Source organism: Rhinolophus ferrumequinum, chromosome 3 (assembly GCF_004115265.2).
Source record: "Rhinolophus ferrumequinum isolate MPI-CBG mRhiFer1 chromosome 3, mRhiFer1_v1.p, whole genome shotgun sequence".
NCBI classification, from domain to species: domain Eukaryota; kingdom Metazoa; phylum Chordata; class Mammalia; order Chiroptera; family Rhinolophidae; genus Rhinolophus; species Rhinolophus ferrumequinum.
The window spans coordinates 16,333,270-16,350,562 of NC_046286.1; the positions used below are offsets into that span (position 1 = coordinate 16,333,270).

Below are 17,293 nucleotides of genomic sequence, written 5' to 3' on the forward strand. Positions count from 1 at the left end.
GCTTGACATTGAAGGGCAGCAAATTACAGTTCCTGTAAGTCACATGCTCGGAATTCACTACTGTTATAGGAGGCTACAGATTGAGGTTCTAGTTGGCTCATTTCTGGGACTTTCAACCCCAGTAAATCTTACCAGATCTCCTTGAAAAAGGATTGGGCTCTACTGACTCTTTAAGACTTAAGACTTTGCCTCTTACAGAAAGTCATGTGGCTGCTGCTGGTTCCCATGCAAAGGGCTAGTAGCATCATTAATTCATTCACTCACTCACTGAACTAAAAATTAATAAGGACTCTCAGAGTTGGATCTTTTGTTGTGTTATTATTGAACCTTTTAATCATTAAAAGCTCATGGCTTCAGCCATCATCTGTGTGCTGTAGATTCCATGTCATTGTTGGTTGAATTTATTCACGTTCATTGTCTTTTTTGTACTCCAGTTGTTGGCATTTTATACTTTCTGCCAAATACATATAGAGGGGACCTAAAGATGGAACATATTTTATTTGAAAATACTTTTTTCTCCTCATGCTTGATATTTTTGCCTACTGTTGAATTCTAAGTTGGCAGAATAGGTAGGTCTTGGAACATAACTCAACTGCCTAAAATGGAAATCTTGAGGTATCTACTTTACATCTTTGCTCAGGAGCATTCTCTTCTTTATGTGAGGCAATAAAGGAATGCTTAATTTACAAAAATTGAAATGTAATAAAAAGGTGTGGGATTTCCGATTCATACTCTGGCCATGGATTCTTAAGTCAGTATTCTTCATATGGCAGAGTGATTTAGAGGTCAATGTTCAAAATATGCGTATGGTTTGAAATTATTATGTGCTCTCAAACCTTGGTATAATACAGTTCACTTTAGTGTGGAATTAAAATAAAAATTCATGTGTTTAAGACTCATTTAAGGGCATTTATTATTGGAGGTACTAAACTCAAATGCCTTTTCATCTGTGACACAATCTGTATGTAGTATATGGACTCTTGAGTTGAGAGCTGTGGCAGGACTCTATTGTGTTTTATATTTAGTGTGCTTACCAGAAAGGAAATGATAACATATCTCTACTGCACTGCACAGAACATTTTGTTATCTGTAATATATCACTTCAGCCTGAACCTAAAAATAATCTTGACCTCTTAAGAAGTAGCAAACAATATTGTTTGTTTATACCCACACCTGAAATGACTTAACCAAATGTTAAACATGCAATAACATAAAATCAGTCAGTATGTATGTATGACACAACTGGCTTCTACTAGTTACTAGGAAGATTAAAAAATTTGTTTCATTTTTTAAAATGATATTTTGACAGTTGGTAGTTGAATAGTTAATACGCACAATAATGAAGTTATAATTATGCAGAGATTTAGAAAATGAGCAGAATGTGTTGACTGGAAAAGTGAAGGTGATTCCACAGAATATGAAAAAAATGAGAGAAAGCATAGCATATTTAGGAAGTGGCTCCAGGCGCCTCGGAAGAGTTTTGAGAAACTAAGCTAGAAGGGTAGCTTGGTACAGATATTCTCAATTCTAGTGGCATTAAAATGACCTGGGTGTCTGAAATAATATGCTGAGGCCTGGGATTCTCTTTAGAGTTTTTATAGGCTCGGACTCAGGTATTAGGACCGTGTTTCCCTGAAAACAAGACCTAGCCAGACCATCAGCTCTAATGCGTGTTTTGGAGCAAAAATTAATATAAGACCCGGTCTTATTTTAATATAAGACTGGGTGTAATGTAATGTAATGTAGTGTAATGTAATAGTATAGTGTAATATAATATAAATATCTGGTCTTATATGACATAATATAAGACCAAGTCTTATATTAATTTTTGCTCCAAAAGACGCATTAGAGCTGATGGTCTGGCTGCGTCTCATTTTGGGGGAAACACGGTATAAAGCTCTCCACATGGTTCTAATCTGAAGACAAAATTGAGAACCATTTGTGTAGTTTAGGAAAGACCTTTTGATGGTATGGGAAGGAGGGTATATTTACTGTTTGTTTATATCTTGTCCTACTCCAAAAATTATTTACAGTAGTGATAAGGGTTTCAGAATTTATAGTATGGAAATAAAGTGTATGCGTTTCATATAAATGTGTGTATGTCATACACAACATATCAACTTGTATGAGTGCTTCCTATTTATTGCAAAAAAAAAAAAATCCAACTTACAGTATTTCCTTCTAAAAAGGAGACTCTTGATTACATTAGCCTTAGCCTAGCCTTCCAGGTTTTGGGTGATCTGGGCCATGTTGACTTTCCTAATATATCTTATACTTCATTTTTTTGTTCACTGTATAGTACGGTCTTCTACTATGTGATCTTCATAGAATACCCATTTTCTTCTCACAGTTACATGGTATAGTACCCTTTCCGTGGACTCCTGTCTTTTTCTTGCCCTCAGAATTTTTTCATGGCTAATTCCGTATTATTTTTCAGGTTCCAGTTAAAATGTCCAGCTTAATGTCACCTCCTTGACACTAGTCTTCTTTTTTCACTATCTAAAAGTAGATAACTTCACATCCTTGTATGTCACATATTAGTTTAGATATTTCTTTTATATTGTCTTTTTTCCCCACACATCACTAAACTTCATGAGGACAAAACCGTGGGGGGGGGTGTCTGAGTCTTATTTGACATTGGTTCTGTAGTTTCTTGAACAGTAGGTGTATAGGGCATAGGGGATACTCAGTACAATATTTATGTAATTTAAATACTGACATGACGTGTTCAAATACGTTTTTCTGAAACTTTGTCCTCGTGCTATTCAGATAGAGGTAGTGGTTGTACAAATAAAAGGGACGTTGGGATGTTTCAAGAGTAAAGAACAGAATATTCAAACTGACTTAAACAACAGGGAATATGTTATTGGAAGTCCAGAAGTAGGAGTTATATGCCAGCCACCCTCCCACCTCAATAATTTCATTATGGACCTGGATTATATCTCTCTCTCTCCATTCTGCCATCCTTAGTGTCTACTTTGTCTTCAGATTGGTTCCCTTTGTGGTCACAAGAATGCTGACAGTGGCAATCAGGGCAGCATGATTTCTTGTCCGCTTGATGGGAAAGAGAGGAAAACCTCTCCACAACCTTGGAATGTAAGTCCTTTTCAGTTTTTTGGACCAACTTTGGGCACATGTTCACTTACAGACCAATTAGTCTCTTGTGCTCTTCCTGGCTTGGTGTAATCATATGAAGGTAGGATGGATTTGAGAGCATTAACTGCATTATCTGCGAAAGATGCTGAGATATATTTAGGGTCTGACATAAAAAAGATGGTTTAGTTTTCACACTAGGACATCTTGTTGACTAATTGGATCCTAACGTTTGTGAGGATGGGGAAATGAGATAAGTATGACATAGAGACAGTTTCTGGGGAAGAATATGCATGAGTTCAGCTTTTGACATGGAATTTGATAAGAATGTAGGAAATATAGGATGAACCTTTGCTAAGAGTTTGTATTAAGCATTTATTTGGAAAGTTAGCTGTTAAATTTATGGATATGAGTCAGGTTGTTGAAGAAGATTGCTGAGTGAGAATGGGAAGAGAACTTTGTATAGAGTCTTAGAATGTGTACATATAAGAAGTTATTAGCTGAACTGGAACTCTTGAAGACTGATAGGGCGTAGTCATAAAGACAGGCAGAGAACAATCAGAAGGTGGTATCATAAAAGCCAAGGCAGTAGGTAAAAGTTGAAGTTGAAGCAAAAGATTCTTTTGGCAGTGACAAATGAGGACCAAGTCTCCTGCTGGTGTAACTATATTAATAGCTGGCAAAGTAGACTATAATAAAGCAGGAAGCATTATTTAAGAGAGACATTTAATTAAAGCCATGCGATTTATAACAAAGTTGCCATTGTAGTATAGAAAGGATGAAATAAATAATGTTGATTGATATCCATATAAGAAATAAATAAATCTTTACCTCACATTGTGTACACGTTTGAATCCAGAAATAGATTAAGTGCTTGCCTTATGAACAAAGTTGCTCTGTAGAATAGTGAGAAATGACATTCTTTTCAATAAATGATACTAAATGAAAACTGGAACCCTACCTTCTAAAATGCATAAAAGTCAGTTCCATGTGGATTGAGGCTCTATGTTTTCTAAAAGATAATATAAGCAAGTATTTCTATGTCCATGGAGTAGGAAGTGTAACAAGACACATAAGGTACCTACCGTAAGGCAAAAAAGATTGATTAGACTACATTAAGATTAGGAATATCTGTTACAGAGACACCACTAGGAAGATGAAAAGTTACACCACAGAGTAGGAAATGATATTTGCAACACAGATAAGTGACAAATTATTGCTCATTTAGAATATATAAAGAATTCCACAAATTAAGAAAAAACCAGCCCAAAAATATAGTTAAGAATATTGGCACTTTATCAATGTATGAAAGTTATTCAATTTCATTGCTCAGTGAGGAAATATAATTTTAAACCAAAGTAAGATTCTCACCAAAATGGGTAAAATTAAAAAAAATTAATAATACTAAATGGTAAGGGTACAGATCAGCAGAACTCCCATACACTGTTCGTAAGAATGTATGCTGTTGTATCTAATATGGAGAACTAAAGTTCAGTATATCCATATATTGTTATTCAGCACGCTTGCTCCTAATTACATACCCAGCAGAAATGTGTGCTTCATATGTACACCAAAAGACTCAGGTAAGGAAGTTTTTCATAGCATTATTTATCTTGGTCCCCAATTGGAAACAATGCAAATGTCCATTAGCAGTTGAATGCATAAATAAATTTAAGTATTTTCATACCAGAATACTATATAGCAACAAGTGAATGAATTAGTGTCACACAGCAACATGAATCATTGATTTCATTGATGTAAAGTTAAAATATGCAAAAGTAGTCTATGGTGTTAGAAGACACCTTTGGCTAGGAGCAGTGGGGTAGTAATTGGGAAGAGACATGAGGGGAACGGGAACTTCAGTGTGGCAAATGATCAATTCCTGGTCTGAGTGGTGGTCACTCAGGTGTGTTCATGAGATGATAACTTCTTAAGCTTTGTACTTATGCTTCTGAAAATATGTTATACTCCAGGTCACTTCAGTGAGATAAATATGGGTAGATTTCTTTTGTCTTAAAATTTACGGAAAATTGATTCTGTTAAGAGTATGCTTGGTATTTTTTGAATAGTACTGTGTTTTTCTCTACTAAATCTCTAAGTGACCACTGATAACGAATGGAATATTTTATTTTTGAATCAAAATTTATGCACTTGTAATCATTTCATTATTATATTTTTTATTCTTAGTTATGCAGCAGGGAACTAACCCTCATCTGAATTAATAAATAGATTAACAATATACAGTGTTTTTAATATATTGCTATATTCTGTAGTACATAAGATAGGACATATTTCAGTTATTTTGTTATACTTTTTAGCTGCCATATAATTTTAGTATAAATTTTTTTTATACACTTAGGATAATTCTTGCTTCTTTCTCTATCTTAAATTATCATAATATCTGTATCACATATCTCTTCCTTTGGGCATTCAGATAGCTAACAATAAGACTTTTTTCCTTAAATCTAAATTTTCTCATTTTTGGTGAATTTCTAGCTAAACTAAAATTCGACGTGGAGTTGGATATCCACATGCAAAACAGTGATGTTGAACCTTCGTCTCATACTATATACATAAAATTTGACTGAAAATTGATTATTTACTTAAATATAAGAGGAATAAAACTGAAAGTCTTAGAAGAAAACATAGAGGGAAATCTTCATGACCTTGGGTTTGGCAGTGGATTCTTAGATAATGACACCAAAAGCACAGGCAACAAAAGAAAAAATATTTATATTGGACTGCATTAAAATTAAAAACTTTTGTGCATCAGAGGACATTATCAAGAAAGGGAAAAAACAAACTACAGAATGGGAGAAAATAATTGCCAATCTATTATCCTGTATCTGGATTATATGAAGGGTCCCAAATCTGGAATATATAAAGAGCTATTTACAACTCAAAATGGGCAAAGGACTGAAATAGACATTTTTCTAAAGGAGATATACAAATGGCTAATAAGCACGTAACATGATGTTCAGCATCATTTGTCATTAAGGAAATGCAAATCAAACCTCAATGAGCTACCACTTCACATTTACTAGGATGGCTAAAATAAAAGTGGAAAATAACAAGTGTTGGAAAGGATGTGGAGAAATTGGACCTCTCATATATTGCTGATGGGAATATAAAATGTTTCAGCTGCTGGGAAAAACATTTTGGTAGTTCCTCAAAAAGTTAAATATAGAATTGCCGTATGATTCAGCCATTCCTCCTAGATTTATACCCAAAAAAATTGAAAATAGGTATTCAAACTAACAGTTGTACAGAAATATTCATAGCAGTATAGTTCACAATAGCCAAAGGTGGAAACAACCCAGATGTCCTTCAACAGGTGAATGAATGGTTTATGGATATTATTCCTTGACAAAGAAGGAATAAAATAGTGATACATGCTACAATGAGGATGAACCTCAAAAACATTATGCTACATGACATCAGCCTGACAAAAAAGGTCAAATACTGTATATGTATATGAAATACCCAGATTTTCCATGTATATGAAACACTCAGAATAGGTAAATCTGTAGAGATTGAAAGCAGGTTAGTGGTTGCCAGAGGCTGAGTAGAGAGGAAATGGGGAGTAACTGATCAATAAGAGTTTTCTTTGGGGGGAATGAAGAGTTTTAGAGCTAGGTAGAAGTGGTGGTTGCAAAATATTGTGAATATACTAAATAGCACTGACTTGTTGTTCACTTTAAAATGGTTAATTTTATGTTACGTAAGTTTTACCTCAATAAAAGTAAATAAAATTCTAGTATTTAAATACATTGCCACCCTATATTAGTTATTTAATAAATCAACATACTATAATTGATCTAATCATGGTTATGCCAGGAATGATGAATCTTTTTTTTTTGTTTGGATTTCCACGAATATGTGTTCTTTTATTTTAGAATAAGCTACGAAATTGATTTCAAGCTGTTATATATCTGTTAAAAGGAGTATATTCAGTTAATGAATTTTTATTTAAGTTATCCTTTAACATTTTCCTGATATTTTATATAAAACATCTTTTTTAATATTTTCCAGAAATTTAAGTTTAGATGATCAGGGTGTTAATAGACTGTGGTATATTTCAGATGATCCAAGGAAGCTATACATAAATGATAAAACTGAAACAATGGTATTTTGTATTTTCATTGTTAGATGAAATCTGATTTTGAATGAGTTGTTTACCCATGGCTTACAGTGTTTGTTCAAGATTCATAATCACCAGGTTTCTGATTGGTGTGAAATTTCATGAAATTATTTGTGATCTTGTGATAGACATTGTTTTCAAAGACCAAGTAAATTTTGAAAATTACTCAGTATTGCACTGAAGAGTTTCTTATTTTTACATCTATGCCTTAACAACACATTTGCTTACTGCTGTATCACAAATATCTAATGTGTGTGCACATGTGTCAGTTTTAATACTTGTTCTTAGTACCTCAAAGATCAGGAACCAAGTATGTCATCATGTATATGCGTAGTCCCATGCCGATTGGTGATAAAATTGTTTTTATTAATATGGTATAAAATGGTTTTCAATGTTGTTTTTTCCAGCATTTTTCTTTTTTTTTTTTTGCATTTGAAAAATGAAGCAGGGTGTGGGGATGGAGTGTTATGGGAGAAGAGAGGAGAAATGTTATTTTAGATAGTAGTCAGGGAAGGAAGGTTTCTGTGATGGGTGATGTTTCAGTAGTAATCTCAGTGAAATGAAGGATCATGCCAAGCCAAGCAGATGGTTAGGTCAGAGAGCTCCAGGCCAGCGATACAGCCAGTGCAAAGGTGTGAGGGCATAGTGTTCATGGGACGTTTGAAATACAAAGAAGAAATTAGTAAGGAAGACAGTGGTACGGTGATGCTGTAAGAGAGAGCCAGGGGCAAGGTGACCTGGGAATTTAAGGCCAAAGAATAACTTTGGACTGTCTCTAAGAGTCATGGGAAATAATCTGAGTGCTTGAAGGGGATGTGTCATGATAAGAAATATACCTTAAAAGGATCATTCTAGCCATTGCAAGGTGAACAGATACGTAGTATGCCTCAGATTCTGCAGGGCGTTACAGACCATGGTAAGACATATGAAATTTAACATAAATGTGATTAGAAGCCACTGGAGTCATACAGACAGGGTATGAAATAATCTTTGTGATTTAAAAGGATCACTTCAGTTGCTGTATGGATTATAATTTCTTGAAAAATAGACCCATTAGGAGATCGTCTTAGTGGCCCAAGTAAGAGAATTTAATGGTTTGAACAAGATAGTTGATAGAAGATGTATAAAAAGTGGTTGGCTTGGGATATTGTGAAAGTTGAGATAAAGGAATTTGATGGCAGATTGATGTGGAAGTCTCCCAGGCATGCAGATTATTATTTTTTTTTCCTAGCATATTTTCTTATCTATTTCATAGAATTATTAAATGAAATCTTGTAAAATTCCTAATACAATGGTGAGAATTATAAATATAAGCCTACAATTTTCTCATCTTTAATCAACCCAGCCTCAGTTTCTCTTAACAATTGAATTTTTTCCTTTGTCATCGTGACATTTTGTAAATAATTATGTTAAATGACGCTAAAATTCCTGCTTAATTTCACTTCCCTTTACTTCATTTTCAGAATGTGGTCTGGATTTAAGTCCAGATAATATTGTTCTTTGCTTAGAGTAAAATCATAAGTGGTTATAGTTAAGTAGAATGCCACCCCTAAAAGCAAAGATTGTTGGGAAGACATAGATGCAGGCATTCTCTTTTTATCAGAATCTTATTAGTGATCCCCCTTCCCACCAAAGTAAACTTTTTAAGATATTTAGGCTTATTGAATTACAACTTTAAAACAGGTAAAACTGTGCACACATACACAAATAATGTCTGTCTTCTGTTTCACACTTTTCCAGCCTGACATTAGCTTTAAGTAATAGAAAAACCTAAATAGTACTGATTGTTAATAACTTATTAAATATTTTTAAATAATCAGATGAAAAATCAGGGCTGGAACAGAAACCTTCTAAACCAGCTGCTCCACAAGTCCCACCCAAGAAGCCTACTCCACCCACCAAAGCTAATAATTTATTGAGATCTTCTGGAACAATGTATCCAAAGCGACCTGAAAAGCCAGTTCCACCACCACCTCCGGTGGCCAGGTTAGTTTTACCTAGTTTTAAGTTAGTTTATTAATTTACCTGCCTTTGACATAAATGGCTCTATCAAAGTAATTTTTAAAGTATTTGTTTTCCTTTTTTTTCCTATAGACTTTAATAATTCTCCGTTATATGTTAATCTTATATTCACACGAGGTGAATATACTCATATTAAGTTGCTTTTACGTTTCGGATTTTATTGTGATTAGTCTTAGAGTGGAGGTTAACGTTAATGAAAATAATTTTATAGAACGGAAAGAAAAATCAGCATTAATGTAGTAACATCTTTAGTGTCATTAAAGAACAATGTTAAAAAATGGTCATGTTCACATATAAGTGATTTTTGCCTATGTTTGATTTTCTCATTTCAGGATTAATGGGGAAGTGTCTCCCATTTCATCAAAATTTGAAACTGAGCCAGTATCTAAACCAAAGCTAGATTCTGAACGACCAAAATCAGTAGACCTAGATTCATTTACAGTTAGGAGCTCTAAAGAAACAGGTAAGTTAACATATAGAAAGGTGGAACGTTAAAAAAAGTTGCCAATATAGTTTTCAGAAACTATTTAAGAAATTTGTATATGCAGTTTGTTTGTGGGTAGATACAGTGGAAATTAAAATTTGTTTAAAATTTGTGTAACAGCCAAAATGGAAAAATAAAACTGAAAGAAGATAAACAGGCAAAAATATTTATGATTCACATAAGTTTGTTACTAGTTAGAGGACTGAGATGGATATTAAGAGTTCATCTATTTATTATTCTGTCCCTTCATAATGAAATGACCATACCACCTAAGTCAGGCAGATACGAATACATTTTAGTTTTAAAAGTTTAAAAATAAAGAGGTGATTTTTCAATGCCAGCATTAGATTATATTTAAGAAGACTATTTTTTTCCTCCACTTAATCTCAATGTATTTTTGTTTCCAATTCAGGAAAAGAGACTTTTTTAAGCTTTTCATGACACACACACACACTCAGGAAAATAGACTTTTTTACGCTTTTCATGACACACACACACAGACAGACACACACACACACACACACACACACACTCAGGAAAATAGACTTTTTTAAGCTTTTCATGACACACACACACACACACAGACACACACACACACATACACACACACACACATATGCATACCCACATCCCTACCTCAGCAGGCTTTACTTCCTTAGCTAAATGTTGTTCCTTAAGTTTTAGCACTGATTTTTCAGCCCATTAATCGTCTTCATTTGTCTCCTGGTCTTTTGTACCTCTTAGTTATAAAATAGAAAACTTGAAACAGGGAAATCTTGATAAGTCTCACTGTTAAAAGCGGTACACTCGTTACTTTGTGGTAATGGTTATTGCATAGTACTCTGAATTTGTTTTTAGTTTTTGTACATTTTCAAAGCACTTTCTCATACATGTTCTTAGTTTATCTTTATAGTAACTCTAAGAGGCAGATGCTCTTTTTCCCTATTTGCATTTGAACAAATTAAGCTATAGACACATCAGTGTCCAAGATCACATAAATCGGAAGAAAACTCTTTAAATCTTTTTAATATAAAGCATTCTATGGTACTCTTTAAAAAGTTTAATGTCTTTAAATATGTATTTTTAGCTTCATTGTTAGCATTTCATACATTTAAACTTCAAGGTCATTACATTTAGATTTTTTCCCCACTATATTGGAAAATGTACTAACTACATTTCAAAAAATTTTAGGTGATTTAATTTTTCCCCCTCTTTTCAATTTGCCAGTACAAAAGCTCTAAACGTGGCTTCCCTCAGTTTTTTAATATGAATGTTTCATAGATCTTTTCATCGTGTATTTGGATCCTGCCTACTCTGGATGAAGCTGTATTCATTAATAATTTCTGGAAATTGAGATGTTGGTTGTATTTTAGAGGCATTCACGCAAATATATTCAGTATGTTCTATCTGATGAAAATTGATATTATTTACTGTTAGTTAAATAAAAACAAAAAAAATCCACTACATTTTTTAAAAAATACCCTTTAATTTCTGTTGAGGTTAGTGTTAATAATATAATTCTATCAATTCTTACTGTTTTCTATTTGATTTAAAATATAGCTAGAAATGTTTTCAAAAGTCATAGTTGGAGGAAAAATGTGCAGTTTTAACTCTGGAAATCAAAAGTTCATTGGTATTATCTTTAATTTCCACAATTTTCTGCAGTGTTCATCCGAAGTCTCAAATTTTGATAAGTTTCTTTGGGAGCTGAAGGAGTAATATTTAGAGCCTATGTTTTTTTCTGTTACTTTGTATCATTCTTGAATATTTGCTTTATTTAGTTGTCTCAAGGTCATGGAAATTACAAAAAAACTTAAGTAAATTAAAACAAATTTTCACTTTTCCCAAAACTTTTTCTATATGCAATCACCAGTAAGTTTTGTTTCCTTTGCTACATTTCAATTAGAAATTACATGTAACAGTGGCAAACCATTGGTGGTTGAAAAGTTCTTTTTTTTCCCTTTGTTTTTGGTCCCAATTCTTATATCCATAGTTATTGTTTCCTTTCATTAAAAACAAAGAGGCTTTGTGGAACAGGGTTTGAAATTTTATAATTTCTGGTTTTTTCATCAAATGAATAAGGGAATAATGCTGAGACTTATATATATATAATATGGTCAAAAAACCAGCAGATAACTTGCAAGCTGCTGTTCTTTATACCTTCGGCTATCAGGCTGTCGTGGTAGTGCATTTATATACTGTAAAGTTCAGAAAATACAAATTTTGGAAATTTAGTTCATATTAAATAGCAAATAATTATTGAGCAAGTGTTTTATCCACAGTACTGTTTTAGTCAACAAGTAGTGTGCTAACAAAAGGCATAGCTGCTGATAGCAAATAGCTTATGTCTCAAACCTCAACTCAGGCTATTCCTTATTTCCTTTTTTTTAATTAGAATATCATATATTCTTAGTTCTTGTAGCATAAAAGTGTTTCACCTCTTCTTTGAGATGTTGACAGAAACTGTGTTCTGCATCAGTACAGCCTCAAGTTTTACATCAGGTTGAGGCATATTTTAAATTATATTTTTGGCTCAGTTTGAGGTTTTACATGTTTAAGCAGCATGTGAAACTAGCCCTTTAACATAAGTTTCAGAAAGTTTAATATGAAAATCTCGGAGTTTCATTATTACGTAAAATAATAATGTGAGGTGAAATGTTACAGTAGAAGGTACCCTGACCTTGCTCTTAACAAATGTGGCTGGTAACTTATTAGCTGATTGATCAGTGGCAAGCTTCTTCTCTTAATCTGTTTTCTTGCTTAACTAACAATTGAATGACCCAGTGAATCTGTGATACAAATTAAATATCTATTAGAATACCTGACATGGAAGTTATTATAAAATGTTATTTCCCTTCTGCTCCCCTTCCTCCATTGTCAATCCATCTCATTCGATTTCTGTTTCTATCTATAAAGGATGTAAATTCCTGATTCTACTCTCAGATACGATTTTCCTGTATTGAAAGCCTTATATAAACATATATATATAAATACAGACTTAACTTTTGTGCATACAAGGAAAACATTCCTAGAACAATCAGTTTGGTTTTCTGTTTTCATTTGAAAAGTTCCTCCATGTACATCCTCATCTATGATACAAGATAGTACTACAAATTACAGAACTCTTAGAACCATGTTTTAATTTTTTTCCAAACACTTCGTCAAAAATTGGTTAGAATAATCTCATTGGTACTACTGCTTAATGATAAAATTTACATAGTCTAAACTTAAATAAAAAAGTTAATTTTCCAGGAAGTAAAATTGGTTTACAATTAGTTTTAAAATACAAGATAGAAAATTTAGTGTTAACATAGCTATTACATTGAGAAAGCACAGATGATGAAGGATTTTATCCTTTTTGATTGTTTTTCTGTGGTAAATTCTTGGGTTAAAAGGGAATTTTAGAGATACATTATTTGATCCAAAAGCCTTTATTGTTAATTAAATAGGGAAACATTCTTTTTCTTCAGTTCTATTTGATAGATTATCTATTTTCATTTGAATTACTTTACCAATATTTATTCATTTATTTCTTCCAGAAAGGATTTATGGTGGGATTTTTCTAATAAGATTGCCTACCTATTGAATGGTAGATATGATTCAAAGTGAGCCTATATCTAAACTAGGTTACAAAAACAAAACGCTGTACCCCATAATGTAGAATTTGCTGGGAAGTAAGAGCAGAGATTAAAATTTTATTTTCTAATAATTATTTCCTTGATAATGTCATTCTAGATAGTATCATATAAGATATTATTGAATTTTCATTTACATATGTATGTGATTTTAAGTGTTATACTGGGTTGCATTTTTATAGTGAAATATTTAGAAAGAATATTTGGTATACTCGTATTTTTCTTTTATTAAACCATAGAATTAAAATTATCTCTTTCATTGTAATTACTGTCATATGCTGAAGACTAAAACTTGACTAAAAGGTTGGTTTAATTTTAGTTATAACTATATTACATTAATACATTGATTTATTACTCTAATTTTGGTACTAAAACATCTTTTTGGAAGCTGTCTTGGTGTTCAGTGAGTAATAAAAGAGGCTTCATTCTAGTTTAATGTATATTGAAATTAATACTCATAGTTTTTTCTTTTGAAAGACAAGAATAAATCTAAAATTTAATACACATCTTATGCAAATTTAGATAATCTGCAATAGGTATATGCTAAACATTGAAATGGTTCTATTCATTCTACAACTGTTCCTTTTTCCTGCTTTGTAAAATAATTTTTTTGGTTTAGTCTTTTTTCTAGACATTTCCTATCCTTGACTTTTCTTTCCAGATTTTGTTTCCTAGCCTGTTTGCCATGTTTCCCTTCTTACGTGTCAGGAAATTATCCTACCTTTCTCCATTTTGGTAAGATGACAATTTATAAAAGAAATCAAAATAGTATATTCAGTATAAATAGGTGGTGCACATTGATTTTTCTTTGTAATTTTACTAAAAGTGTACGTGTTTGTCTGTGTATTCTAACACTTTGGTTTTCCATTTTAAAATAAAATGAAATTCATGTTGGAAATATTTTCCTGATTAGTTAGTTGAAGATACTCTTTTGAGAAAAGTTTTTTGTTTGACAACCATAAAAGTCAGTTTATTTTCTCCCAAAATTTGATATTTCATTTTGATTTTTAAAAATTCCTTGTCGTCTTAGGCAGTTTTTAGAAATGTAAAATGGCTGACAATGTGGCAATGTGATTGCAAGAGTTAAATGATTGTCATGCCTTTTATGCCACGTGTACAGTATAAATTCATTGTTATCACTCTTAGGTAAATTTAAAAGAGTTCAAATATATCATGAGTTTAAAATGTGCACTCTTTTATTTTACTAACGTAATGGCTTAAATGGAGGACCTGAGAGAGTTTTAGAATAGTAAAATTATTTGTCTTGTTGTAGCCCAAAATTGGACATATGAAAGGCCTTTTTACATGAGCATGATATATAATTTTGTAAATCTACCTTTTATTTACCCTTTGAATTTTATTTATCTTCATGCCTTCTGTGTTTTTCTGTTTATTTCTTTTTCTTTCTGCAAGTTGCTTAAATATGTATTTGAAAATAATCTCTACAGGCCAAAATGATTAGATTGTACTTTTCAAACTTTTTGTATTTTTTTTTTGTAGGTTGTCAATGCACATTTATCAGTGTGAAAAGCAATTTTTAACCTTCCAACCTTCAATATATTTTTAACATCTTTTAACATATTGTTTTCTTTGTTTATGAAATTTACAAATAAAATGAGATATTTAATTTCTTTGATAATGCCATTATAGAGAGTATCATATAAGACATTGAATTTTCATTTATATATGTATGAAATTTTAAGTGTTGTACTGAGTTGCATTTTTATAGTGAAATATTTAGAAAGAATATTTGGTATATTTTTCTTTCATTAAACCCGTAGTATAATGCATTTTCCATTAAAACCACTGTTTCTTATGGTTTGTCATATTTTATAATTAGTTATAGACAATTATTGAATGACTAAAGACTGTAATTAAACTGAGCACATTAGATTGCCTGTTGTGATGTATTTATTAACTTAGTGGTCAGATCTAAGGTAGAACACACAAAGTAATCTCAGAATGTGAAGATGGAGAATTAAGAGGTCAACAAATATTAGCGTTGTTACAAAATGCATATTGCCAAACAGTGATACCTCTTCCTCTGCCTTTGCTCTTTGTGTCTTCCATCCCTTGACAAAAATGATTTCAGTGAATTATTTTGAATATGAAAATTGATAATAAGCTTTGAGGGCAGTAATGATAAGAATCTTTAGATTCTTTTAAGAAATAAATCAGTGAGGTGGGACATCTAAATATTTGACAGAAAGCATTACAAACATCCAGGCAGTGGTAATGTGAAGAAGGAGTCCATACCTGGAAGACAAGGCCACAGATATCTGCTGCCATGTTGAGTGTCTTGACTGTGATTTATATGCCTAGTTTGGAATCTGGGCTGAAGGAAGATAATATTGACAGTGGAAGTGTCTAGAGTTACACTTAGGGTTCTTATATCATTTATAGCTATCTGGGCTTCAAAATTAAAGACCAGTTCCTTTTGCAAGGTTTTCTGGATCATCTAGGAAAAGAGAAGGTATTATATACTATTATTTCAGAGATACGAATTACCTAGGTTTGTCTTTAAACCCATTATTGGATTAAAGGTCTGCCCTTGATGGTGGGGTAACAAGTGGATATATCTACGTAGCATTTTCCCTTGATATCCAATTTGTCTTAGATTTATAACTATCTTTGATTCCTAAATAAGGTAATGTCTAAACAGAAGTGCAGTGAACTATAAATAGTTTGAGTCCCAGCACAATACAGTATGTACGTACATATGTACATATATAAAGACACATTAAATTATACTTTCACCTTACATTGAGAAATGCAGTGGGAAAGCAGCAGGTCCCAGATATAGATGATTCCTTAAAATTTGAGTATTAGTTTAAATACTCAAGTTTAAAACACATTTTATGTGTTAATTTCCTGATACGTTGTAATTAATTATGAGTTGAAGTAAATTATGTTTTTTATAAGCAAGAGCTTAAGGTGACAGCTTTTTTATACTACAGCTAATGGTACAGATTTATATATTTCAAGAAGAACTTTTTGCTGAGGTCTAAGTCTATTAAACATGAACTTTATAATATTAATAAAGTCTTATGTTATAAAATGTATCAGGTAAAGAGGGAGTTTGTTTTTAAGGGTGAGTGTTGTTTTCCAAATGCATATGAAAAGCACAGGTCAACTTGTGAGTCCTAGTGGTACTCTTATTAATTTATAGTTGATTAAAAATGCAGAAACATTCTTACCCTTTAAAATGTAAAGTTATTTCTTAGTAGATATGTTTAATTTTATTCTCCAGATCTTGTAAATTTTGATGACATAGCTTCCTCAGAAAACTTGCTACATCTCACTGCAAATCGACCGAAGATGCCTGGAAGACGGTTGCCTGGCCGCTTCAATGGTGGACATTCTGTGAGTTACTGTTGTAAAGTAGGGAATTCAGCAAATCTGGCGTCATTCTGAAGTTAAGAGTAAGGGAGGATTTATAGCTCCACTAGTTTAAAAATCAGGACGATAGCTCTTACACTCAGGTGGCAAATGGTTGTATTAAAGAATCATGATCATTTCAGGAGAGGTTGGAATGGAAGGTTGCAGAATCAGAAATAAAGAGTTGTCCTCAGACCGTAACCACAGCACACAGGGTCAAAAGGGGACAGGGTACTTGTGTAATCTACCCGTCCAACAACAATAATTAGAATTTAGTGGTACATACTCATGTTAGGAAGAAGGAGAACATTTTTCACCCTGAAGTAGTGTTTTTTGTAGTAGTAATTCTGGTATTTAAATATGTAACTTCTTTTTATACGTTCTGTACACTTGCCCATGATATTGGTAGTACATAAATGTTAATGTATTTCGTTCTTAAGCACTGTGGTGCTTGTAAATTAATTAAGTAGAGAAAATTTTTATTGCTAAGAGGCAAGCTGGTTTTTCCCTCAAGATATGCAAGTGTATTGTTTAGCGTGA

General features: G+C 32.4%; 1 protein-coding gene across 2 annotated transcripts in view; it reads left to right on the forward strand.

The window, feature by feature from the left end:
• Window positions 1-17,293, forward strand: part of CD2AP (CD2 associated protein) — a 109,771-nt gene that overhangs the window by 80,348 nt on the left and 12,130 nt on the right. For both annotated transcript variants that reach the window (XM_033100608.1, XM_033100615.1), the window contains 3 exons: window positions 9,055-9,220; window positions 9,589-9,719; window positions 16,626-16,738. In XM_033100608.1, coding sequence (XP_032956499.1) covers window positions 9,055-9,220; window positions 9,589-9,719; window positions 16,626-16,738 — 410 coding nt within the window. The remainder of the gene's footprint in view (window positions 1-9,054; window positions 9,221-9,588; window positions 9,720-16,625; window positions 16,739-17,293) is intronic.